The sequence below is a fragment of the Nematolebias whitei genome, chromosome 3 (assembly GCF_014905685.2).
Source record: "Nematolebias whitei isolate Nwh7 chromosome 3, NemWhi1, whole genome shotgun sequence".
NCBI classification, from domain to species: Eukaryota; Metazoa; Chordata; class Actinopteri; order Cyprinodontiformes; family Rivulidae; genus Nematolebias; species Nematolebias whitei.
The window spans coordinates 46,933,169-46,945,388 of NC_056500.1; the positions used below are offsets into that span (position 1 = coordinate 46,933,169).

The following is a 12,220-nucleotide window of genomic DNA, read 5'->3' on the forward strand; positions in this document are numbered from 1 at the left end:
TGTTGTCGTAGGCATCACATGAAATCCAGCCTTAATTAACACGACTTTTTTTTAAAGATGACGTTTCTACGAGTTCCTCATTGTTAGCACAGAAGCTAGCTAGTGGATGATTTGTTTTGATTTAACCTGGTGACAACCGCTAAACGCAACATTATTCAGTTGTATTTAGTGTGTCTGTTTTAGTTTAGTTTAAGTCGAGTCAATCAAAAGGGAACCAACTTAGTTTAGCTGCTAGCAGCACTGCAGACTGTTTAGCCTGGACCTGTGGTCACGGAATGGTTCATGTGCTCGTTTCATGGGGCTGTTGAGGGCCATGATGCCGCCCAGGATCCAGCTTCTGGCCGTTCTGGCGTTTGGAGTGGCGATGCTCCTCATAGAGAACCAGATTCAGAGACTGGACGAGTCCAGAGCCGAACTCGGTAAGCAACTCTTCAATTAGCTCCAAGTCACAATAAAGTTGTCTCAGGGCATTCATTGTAGGAAACATTCACATCCATAGAAAAGTTACGTACGTTTTAACACAGTTTGTGATGCTCACAGTATCAGTTAAAAAGGTTCATATTACACATGTGCAAACAAATTTATCAACATGAGAACAAGTGCCTGAAATAAAAAGATAAAAAGTAATGTTTACAAATAAATCTCCACATACTCATCTGAAATAGGTCTTTGTTTTGTGTTAAACTTGTTTTTACCAACTCACTCAAGCAGGTAAAATACTCACAATCTTCTTCTTTCGTCTTTTCCCTCTTCAGGTGTCTCCACAGTGAGTCATCCTCCTCCACCTCTCTGTCCTCACTCCAACTACCTCCATGTCCTCTCTCTAACTGCATCCAGATATCTCCTCTTTGTCTTTTTCATGGCAGCTGCATTTCTAACATCCTTCTACCAGTATACCCACTCTCCCTCCTCTGGACATGTCCAAACCACTGTCCCTTCTCTGGACATGTCCAAACCATCTCAGTCTGGCCTCTCCAACTTTATTTCCCAGTTGTTCAACCTGTGCTGTACCTCTGATGATCTCATTTTTAATCTTATCCATCCTTGTCACTCCTAAGAAGAACGTCAACATCTTCATTTCTGCTACTTTCCATTCTTTCTCCTGTCTTTTTGTCCATGTCTCTGTCTCTAGACCATACAATATAGCTGGTCTCACCACTGTCTTGTAAACTTTTCTTTTGATCTTTGCTGACACCCTATTGTCACAAATCACTCCTGAACCTTTTCTCCATCCACTCCATCCTGCCTGGACTCTCTTCTTCACCTCTTTACCACATTCCCCATGTTCCTGGACAGTGGACCCCAAGTTCTTGAAGTCCTGCACCTTTGTGACCTCTGCTCCTTGTAGTCTCACTGTTCCACCTCCTCCCTCTCATTCACACACATGTACTCTGTCTTTCTACGCTGACGTTCATTCTTCTTTCAAGTGCATGCACACATCTTCACACCTCTAAGTTCTCTTGGAGTAAAATAGGTAAAATTCTCACAATGAGTACGTTTTTATTGAATACAAATATGTGTTCTTGTAGATAAGCTATGGAAGAATAAAAGAAAATTGCAAATGGCACAATTTTTTTTTTTTTTCAAATTGAACAATTTTGAACATTGTTGTTTTTAATGTGTCAAACGGTTCCAGAGTAACTTTACTTTTAGTTAAACAGCCAACCACTGTTGAGAATATCATGTTTTGTCCACAACTGCTTTAAAGATGACTAAGATGTACAATTAGGATAGTAGCAATGCTCCCAGCACATTTGTTGCAGAACTCCATGGTCACCGCAGGTCTGTGACGAAACATTTGGGCTGATGGTACTGGATGCAAAAGACTAGAGTAAAGGTAGCCATTCTCATCAAATCCTGTGGGACACTGCTGGAGCTTTTTAAACCAGCGGCTCCAGGTTACGGCTAAGGCAGGTGTGCCCACACGTTTTCAGCATGCAAGCTACTTTTGAAATGACCAAGTCCAAGTGATCTACCTACTATAAAAATACAAAACATATATGTATTTATAAACATTAAGTACAGGTATGCTTTTTATGTTTTAGGTTCTTGTTTTTAGTATTTTACCATGTTTTATATAGGGATGCACCAATCCACATTTTTTTACTTCCGATCCAATCCTGATACCTAAATCTGGATATCGTCCGATACCGTTCCGATATCATGATCATCATTGATTTTATATGAGGTTGTAATAATCTCCTCTCAAGTACAATTTGTACAAATATTTGCATGCATGTCCAAAAAGGCAACTTGAGTAAGTTTTATTAATGTTGGATAAGTTTTAAAGTTAGAATTAAATTCTGCTAACACAAAACATGTTTCTTTATTTACTCCTAGCTTTAAAGTGGATATTAAAGTGATTAAATGGCTTCAACCATCTGCTAAGTTCATGGCATAAACCAACACAGACATGTTCCTGTTTTTAGTATTTTACATCACTTTATAATGTAGCTGTTTTTGTTTCATTTATATATATATATATATATATATATATATATATTTTATATATTATATATATATATTATATATACTTTTCTTGTATTTTTCAATTCATATGCTTTTTTATGATTGTCTACTGTTGTACTGATAAATATGAAGGGTAAACCATATATGGGCTCCAATGTAACTTATCTGTTTAAATGAAGGTTGAATGAAAAGTATCAATCTGCAAAATCCTTTTTCTACAACTGATAGTGGTTGGTCATTAATTATGATGAAGTTTAGCAAATTCTCGGTAAACATTCGAGCTCCGTGGCTTCAGCGGTGTGTTCTTCTCATTCAATCCGAAGCAGGCAGCCTGATTTCGGTCAGCCGCGCTCAGTCTGCCCCTCGTCCAAGACGTTAGTTAGTTAGCAATTAGGTTAGTTAGCTGTTAGCCACAGTGATGCAGCTCAGTCCTCACGTTGTAGCTGGCTGCAAACTATGAACTGGATTTCCTGAATGTGAGGCGGGTCTTATTACTCTGGGTCAGGGGTGGGCAATTATTTTTTCCATGGGGCCACATGAGAAACAGAAAATATTGTGGAGGGCCGGCCAAAAGGCTGATCTCAATTCTGCATAATATTAACTCTATTTCTTTATAAAAAGCAGTAAATAGCATTGTTTTGACAAGCTGGTAAGAGTATATGTTTTAATGAAGCAATGAAAACATGAGGTTGCCTTCCAAAAAATGTAATTTATTCAAGCGAATTTCCCAAAACAATGGGAATGGCAATACATCACTAAAACAACATCATAAAAACACACTACACGTGCAAATAAAAATAACCACAATACAATTAAAATCATGCACAACTCAACCATAAAAACATCATTTAAAACTTCTTACATTTTTAAGTTGTTTTTTCTTGTTCAGTGAGAAAAATCTAGTCTCTGCTGGGCTTTAACAAGTGCATCAAAATCAGGTTGAATGTCTGAGGTGGAGATGCGAAGCACAGCTGACAGATGATCGTCAGTGAGAGATGATCTGTACCTGGATTTCGTGAACTTCATCATTGAAAATGTTTGTTCACATATGTATGTAGTATGACATATCCTGAGATATATTCATACATTAAACGGGTTCACTCATCTTTCTGGACTGGATGTTGTCGTGCTTTGAATTTAACAGAAATGTGGACGTGAGACGTTAATTATCTTTGACTCACCAAGCGAGTGGGTCATTTATTAACAGAATCAAGTTTAACACATCACACATTTACATTAATTTGGCAGAATATGAAAACAACAACATAATTAATCAGCTTTACAACCATGAAAACCATACGGCCATGATTTTCCGTTGCTTCACCACAGACATTAATGAAAACATCTGGATTAATTTTCTAGCAGAAAGGAGAGTTTAAAGATGGAAAATTGAGATTTATCTTACAGAGAGATGTGTGAGGGAATTTATCTGTTTTAACCAGAACGTACACGCTCCTTCGGAAATCAGCTTGTCCCAAACAGTACACTTTTGGTGAAGGTCGACTTTTACCTTTTCTGAAGATAGATCAGTTCCGGCGTGGAGTCTCACTTCCAACCACTGTTCAGCGTCTCAGTGAGAACAGCCAAATACCTCGAGAGCCGTGCGAGGTTATCCAAACAGAAGTTATAATTCCCAAAATCGTCTCTGGTTCAGCTTGTTTGGTTTAGCAGCATCCATGAATGCCTGCGTTTGCATTCACAAACTCCCAAACTCTCTGCACTCTGGATTCCAAAACTCCTGAACTCTCTACTCTACATTCTGAACAGAGCTTACAGCAGCTTCAAGACTGAGCTGAACTCTCTGTGAACTCCTCTAACTCTGTACTCCCCAACTCTACTTTTGAACTGGGAAGTGCCAACCTTTTTAAGAAGGGTCACTTCCGGTTCATTTGAGAGCTTTTTGATTGGTCGATGGACCAGAACAGAGGTGTGGTTTGTGATGTAAGGTGTTATGGAAAGTCAAGTATTGTTTAAGAACAGACAGAAAGATATCATGGAAAAAACAGACTTCGTGGAGCCACCTCTCCTGTATCTTGCTGTAAAAGTTAAACATGACATTTCTTTTCAGTAAACTTTCTAGTTGACCGAAGCTTGAACTTTAACACACTTACAACTTTGCTCACTTCAAGCAGACGATCAAGAAATTGAATCATTACTCTCTAACGTTCTCTAACTACATGTAGTGGACTAGGCCTGATGTCAAAACTGACCAGATGGACAGAAACTGTCATTTCATTGATTTGAATCCAGAAATACAGTTTGACCCATCCTGAGACTTTCTTTCTTGAATTAATCAAGTGGAAAAGACAATTCTCTATGATCATTACTATTTTACAAATGTTTTGATAATCAAATTGTGTTAGTTCAAACAATGTTTACATGTTGAAGTGAACTACTCATTTTTTTTTTTTGAGCTCAGTTTAAGTGTAGAAACATTGTGAAGTGTTTCAATGAACTTATCGTCATCGCTCAATTTTTTTTATTTTTTATTTTTTATTTTTTTATTAACTGTGAAACAGTAAATAATGATCCTTAGTCCTCAATTCAAAGTGAAATCAAGGTAGAGCCAAAGAGAACCAATATCTTCTGAGCATGTCTCTTCATGTTTGGAAAGTTCTCCTCTTTGAGAGAAGAGTAGAAATCCAGTAGAGATCCTGATTTAAAGAGCTCTGCCAGTACAGCATCAGACTGCAGATCAATGAGTTCCAGCTGAACATCACTGGGTGCATTATCCACACTGCAGGTAAAGGGAGAGGAAATCATGTGCATTTCATCCTCGATTGTTCTGAGATCTTCAAATCTCCTTGAAAACTCACAATGCAATGCTCCTAACATGGATGAGTACCTGCGGAGGTGATCGGCTGATGGTGTGACTTCTTTCAGGGTTTGCATGTGAGTGAGATTGTTGCTCTCCAGTTGGCTTGAAAGAAACAGCATCTTTTTCATGAAAGCCTTCACCAGGGTGTGCATTTCATGAACAAAAAGGCCCCTGCCTTGCAGTTTGGTGTTCAGGTCATTCATCAGTGCAGTCACATCAACAGCAAATGCAAAATCTGCCCTCCAGTCCTCATCTGAGAGCTCTGGGATGTCTTTGCCTTTCATCTCACAAAACTCTTGAATCTCTGTTTTCAGGTCCCAAACTCTTTTTAGCACTTTGCCCAGGCTGAGCCATCTGACAGGTGTGTGGTAGCCGATGTCACTATGCTCAGACTCATGGTCCTCCAAAAGTGCGACAAACTGTCTGTGATTCAATGCCAGATCAATTCCTGATCTGAGTCGATTTCAGACACTTTATCTTGCATACGTTTTAAAAGTCCCACATTTTTCCCTGTAAGATTTGGAAAACCGTCCATTGTGACACCTGCCAGTCTGTCCCATTTCAGTCCCAGTGTGTCCATGCACGCATTCACCTCCATGAAGAGACCGCTCCCTGTAGTCGTCCCTTTCATCGACCACGTTGCTGCCAGCTCCTCCGTAATCTTGAAGTCCGGCATGATCCTGCGGACAAATACGAGTAACTGGGCTGTGTCACGGACATCACAGCTTTCGTCCAAAGCCAAGGAGAAAAAGTCAAAACTTGCCACTTCACGTTGCAGCTGAAGCTCCAGATTCCACGATATGTCCTCCACCCTTCTCGTGACGGTTCGCCTGGAGAGCGGGACTTTCTCAAATGCTTCTTTTTTTCAGGGCGTATTAAAGCTGCAGAGTCCACCAAGCACTCTTTGATAAACTCCCCCTCCGAGAATGGCTTACTGTTTTTAGCGATTTTGTGAGCTAACACAAAGCTGGTCTTGGTTGCTGCATCCCTGGATGTGTGAAGCTTGGTAAAAAAAGCCTTGCTGCTTTTGCAGTTTAGCTAGCAAAGCTTCCGATGTCCGCGCCCTTTCAGCGTCAGTCACGTTCTTTTATTTCTCCCCGTGTTTCGTCTCGTAATGCCGACTCAAATTGTAGTCCTTAAACACGGCGATCTGCTCCCCGCAAACTAAACACATGGCTTTACCTCTAACTTCAGTAAATAAATACTTAGCAGTCCAATTTTTGTTGAAAACCCTGCATTCGGCATCTACCTTTCTTTTTTTTTAGCATAAGCAGACATTTCTGAGGGCTAAAGTCGTCTTGTGACTTGCTAGTGACAACGATCAAATCACGCGCATGTCTCAATATACGTTTTGCGTCATCATGTACGTAAATAAAAAACAACTTCCAAAATAAAAGCAATGCAGCTTCAGTCCATGCATCCGGTAAAATAAGAAAATATGTTTATTTTGTAATTTCCAATTAACGTTACACGGGCCGGTCAGAGTCAATCAAAGGGCCGTATGCGGCCCGGGGGCCGTACAATGCCCAGGTTTGCTCTGGGTTCATGAGACACGCCTCCGTTCAGGAAATCCATTCCATAGTTTGAAGTCAACGTGCAGAGCAGCTGGCAGGGAATCACATGTGGAGACGTTTTACTTGGAGACAGACATGCATCATGGATCAGAAAACTCTGATACGTAAATTATGCTGGTATCGGACGCCAGTACTGATATCAGATTGGTCCCATCCCTAGTTTTATATGGCACCTTGATTTATTGTTTTATAACACTTTTATTTTAATTGCATTTAACTGTAGTTTATTGTTGTCTGTACTTTATATGTTGTTTGTCTAAAACAGGTCTCTGTTGTAAATGAGTCCTCATGGCTCAGTGAGACTAACCTGGATAAATAAAGGTTGAATGAATGAATAAGTCCCAGCTCGCTGTGGACGCGACATAAATGACAACACCCAAAAGTTTGTTTAAAAAAAAAAAAGTGACAATTTATTTTTACTGTTTGCATAAAAAATAATAAACAAAACCCAGTAATAACTTCTGTTCTTCACACAAAGGAACAGAAAACAACAAGAATAACTTCATGTTTGAAGACTCACCAGAGAACTTGAGAACAAAAGTGATGACTCAGCTCTGACAGCAGCTGCTTTTAACCCCAACATGTTTCTTGATACCTGGAGAGCTTTGCTGGAAGAGAATATTTCTGGTTTGTTTTTAAAGTCTCTGAACAACGAGACAGCTGCTTCACCGAATGCCTCTTTTAAAATCTCTCCGTCTTGATAAAACTTCTTGTGCTTAGCAATTATTAAAGCAACTCACCCAGACTGATGCTTCGCTGCTGGTCAGCTGTAAGAAAAATGACTGCTGTTTGGGTAACTGGGATTTTAGTTTCTTCACCGTTTTCTTTCTCACTTCGCTTTTTGGAAGGAAGTCAGCATCGTAGTATTTATGAATATAATCCGAAAATGTCGTTCCGGTGAAATGCACTTCGAATATGACATTGTAAAAAAAAAAAGTCCTCCCCCCATTCCGTATGGAAATGGTAGGTTTTTTTCTTGTTACTTGGTCCAGCTCCCCAACTCATTTGACACACTTTCTTGAGTTTAGATTAGAAGAAATAAACTGGAGGTTATTCCGAGTCAACTTGTTTGTTTTTAGCGCGCTTGAACGTGCTCGCGTGGTGACGTATGCGTCAGAAAAGAGCTGGTCTCATTGGCTGCCTTGTATGTCAATCACCACCCCAGTCTGCCAGTCCAGTGGCACTGCCCCCGATGTCCACGCACTGTTGCAAAGCAGACAGTTTTATAAAGCTGAGAGCTCTGTTAAAACACTGTGCATATAACTTGAGATAACTTTAAACGCATGTTTTTAGGTTCTTAAAAGTGAAGAGTAGGATCCATATTTCATAATATTACTGCAATTCTACTGCCAACTCTGAACAGCCAGTCATTCTGCAAAATGTGACGGCCAGGCTCAGACATCGAGGCACACTTCTGTAATTAGCTTTGATTAACCTTGCAGTGGAGAAACACTTTCATTAAGCATCCTGTCAATATTCTTATCAAAAGCTTAATTACATGTTTTGGAAGCTGTTTGGTTTTTAGAAACTCTTGTTTTCATTAATTAATGTCTGCTAGTAAATCTACTCTGGCCTTCTGCTGCTTTTGTGTGGTATCGATGACTCCCATGTTGATTTCTGCCACTTCAGCTGATCGCTCAAGATTGGAGCTGCTGTTGCTCTGCACTTATTTCAACTGTTTAACTAATAAACATAAAGAAAAAAGTTAGTTTTAAACCTTTTAAATCAACAGGTGGCTCTCTGCACATAGCCTGCAAACTCTTATGCATTTGGCTTGCAAAGATTCAAACTTTTAATTAATTATTACCAGTTAAGTACAGAAATAAAGGATATTGGCAAACTTTTTAAAATTTAATTAACAGAATTCATCTCAGGGCATTGAACAGAAACATTCAAATACATTATAAAAGCCAACTAGTAAAAGTTGTCTAGCTAAGGAAGCAGCAGATTGTGTTGAATCTTCACTTCATCACAGACTCTCATCCTGAACAAGCACAAAGGAGACAGTGGAAAGAAAAAACTCCCTTTTAACAGAAAGAAACCTCCAGCAGAACCAGGCTCAGGACGAGTGGCCATCTGTATCGACTGGCTGAGTTTGAGAGGAACAGGAAGGAGAGGCAGACACAGGATGGCAGGTCCAGGTGACCCCCCTGTTTGAAGAAAGACAGAACACATGTTGAGATGGAAATAAAAACAAATACAAACAGGTAGAGTAGTGGAGTGAGGAAGTCTGATCAATCTGTCCTCCAGCAGTCTAAGCCTATAGCAGCATAGTAAGGGATAGCTCAGGAAACCAAGCCGACCCTAACTAGGGATTATCAAAAAGGAAAGTCATCTTTGAAGTAGACAATGTGTCAGCCTCTTGGACAGAAGCTGGAAGTTAGTTTTACAATAACTGGAAACTCTGCCTCCCATTCTACATTTGGAAACTCTAGGAACCACAAGTAAACCTGCAGTCTGAGAGCAGAGTGCTCTGTTAATTTAAATTTCATTTCAATTTATTTATATAGTGCCAAGTGTTAACAGAACTTGTCTCAGGGCACTGTACAAAAACATTCACATACATTATTAAAAGCCAGTTAGTAAACATTATATATGTAAGGAAGCCAGCAGATTGCGTTGAATTTTCACTTCGTCGCAGTCTCCCATTGTTAGGAAAAAATGGAACAATAAGAGCTGTAATATAAGATGGAGCTAGGTTGTTGAGATCTTTGTACGTTAAAAGTAAGATTTTGAATTCTATTCTGGATTTTACAGGGAACCAATGGAGAGAAACTTAAACTGGATAAATATTATCTCTCCTACTAACTCTCATTAAAACTCTGGCAGCAGCATTTTTGGATCAACTGAAGACTTTTTAAAGAATTGTTTGGACACCCAGATAATAAACAATTGCATTTTTAGTATGCAGTAACTTCAGGTAGTAACTAATGTTACTAATGTTTTATTTTGTGAGACTAAAATATGAAATAAATAAACTGGCCATAATTTCTGGAAACTTGACTAATCAACAGGCTCTGTCATCAAACAGTTCTTGAAATGGTCGCACAACCCAGTCTGCCTTTCTTCTTCTGGTCATCCATAAAGCAAAAATGGAGCCAGTCACTATCAGAAAGAGATGAAGAAGAGTCTGAGTTCATATAAACAAAGACCAGGGAGTTCCCTTTTTGTCACTTAGTCTTAATCATCAACAAACTTTCACTGCAACTTAAACACAGACAAGCCAAATGACACAAGTAGATTCAATAACAAAATTGGTTCACTTTAGAAACCTAGACGAATATCTAATCACTAACTTACCAGAAGTATTTAATGATATTAGGCAAGTGCTGTAAGGTCTTTTTCTTGTCTCACTCAGAGCGCATCATTGCCAGGCATGAGGTGGCTGAGGTAGAGCTCCGTCACAGTGAAGATGGCTGGGGGCGGGGGCTGGCACCTCTGGCTGAAAACGATGACATGTTCATCATCTACAACAGAGTTCCCAAAACAGCCAGCACGTCCTTCACTAACATCGCCTATGATCTCTGCAGTAAAAATCTTTTCCATGTCCTGCATATCAACACAACCAAGAACAACCCCGTCATGTCTTTACAGGACCAGGTAGGATCTTTGCAGTTGACCACACAATATTCTCATGTCACTGCAAACATTCTGCTTAAATAGCTCCTCAGCTTTCCTAAGGAAGGTTCCAAAGTGTAATCTTGCAAATGTTAGTTTTTACTTTTATATCTCCGTTAGTTTTGGATTTCACAAATTGGTATTCTTAGCAGGCAGCACTGTGGCGCAGTTGGTAGAGCTGCTGCCTCTTGGTAAGGAGGTTGCCCTGATTCAAATCCCGTCGGGGGGCCTTTCTGGGTGGAGTTTGCATGTTCTCTCCGTGCATGTGTGTGTTTTACTCCAGGTACTCCGGTTTCCTCCCACAGACCAAAAACATGCTTGTTAGTCTGATTGGTAACTCTGAATTGTCTCTAGGTGTGAGAGAGAGAGACTGAATGGTTGTTTGTCTCGTTTGTCTCTGTGTTGGACTGGAGACCTGTCCATGGTGTCCCCCGCTTCTCACACAGTTATGGCTGGATATGGGCACCAGTGACCCCGCGATTCGAAAAGGAAGAAGCAGGTAAAGCTGATGGATGGATGGATGGATGGATGGATTGATGGTATTTTTTAGCTCATGCCACCTAGGTTGTACCAGAATCCATCTATCCACCCCACCCACCAATTGGTCTAACATGCATGTTTTTGTCTGTGGTTAGAAAACCCACATATGCTCGGAGAGAACATTTAAACTCCACCCAGAAAGGCCCTGGGCTGGGATTTGAACCAGCAACCTTCTTGCTGAGAGGTAACAGGTCTACCATCTGAGCCACTGTGCCGCCTAATTCTGTGTAAATGTTTTTTCCATCCATCGTCTTTAACCACTTCTTCCTTTTTGGGTCGCGAGGGTAACAGGTGTCCATGTCCAGCTATCGCTGTACGAGAGGTGGGAACACCTTGGACAGGTCTCCAGTCCATCACAGGGACACCTGGAGACAAACGAGACACACAGCCATTCACTCTCACACCTAGAGACAATTTAGAGTTACCAATCAGTTTAATATGCATGTTTTTGGTCTGTGGGAGAAAACCGGAGTACCCGGAGAAAACTCATGCATGCATGGAGAGAACATGCAAACTCTACCCAGAAAGGTCCCTGGCTGGGATTCATTCCGGCAACCTTCTTGCTGAGAGGCAACAGCTGTACCAACTGCGCCACCGTTCCACCCAATTCTGTGTAAATGTTTATGTAATGCAAAATTGATGGTATGATATAAATTAGCACTTGCACGAACTGCTTTGGAAACTTTGAAAATGGAGATGTTTAAAGATTTCAGCAAGGTTATAAGATCATTTCCATACAATACATACAAAGACTCAGGAGACCCAACGAAGACGACCCGACGAAGAACAAGACAGAATAGGCGGCTTATATGTAGAGACAAGACGAGACATAATTGCAGACAGCTGGGATGAGACACAGGTGGCACTAATAGAACTAATGAGGGAGCACGAGGGAAACAGACACAAACCGGGCCACAGAAACGTACCATCCTTACAGTACCCCCCCCCCCAAGGACGCCTCCAGGCGTCCCCAAAAAAAAACCCTCCCGAAGGACTTGGGCGGGTGGAGGGCGGCACTGCAAGGGTGGAGGGCCCAAGGAAAACACGAGGAACAGAGAAAAGACACGAGGGACCAGAGAGAACAAAACACGAGGGACCAGAGAAAAGACACGAGGGACCAGAGGAAGGACACGAGGGACCAGAGGAAGGACACGAGGGACCAGAGGAAGGACACGAGGGACCAGAGGAAGGACACGAGGGA

At 40.8% G+C, this 12,220-nt stretch overlaps 1 protein-coding gene across 1 annotated transcript in view; it reads left to right on the plus strand.

Moving 5' to 3' along the window:
* The first annotated feature begins 295 nt into the window (after positions 1–295).
* Positions 296–12,220, plus strand: part of hs2st1b (heparan sulfate 2-O-sulfotransferase 1b) — a 24,931-nt gene continuing 13,006 nt past the window's right edge. Inside the window, exons 1-2 of the mRNA XM_037675024.1 lie at positions 296–419; positions 10,220–10,461. Of these exons, the coding sequence (XP_037530952.1) occupies positions 296–419; positions 10,220–10,461 (366 nt within the window). The remainder of the gene's footprint in view (positions 420–10,219; positions 10,462–12,220) is intronic.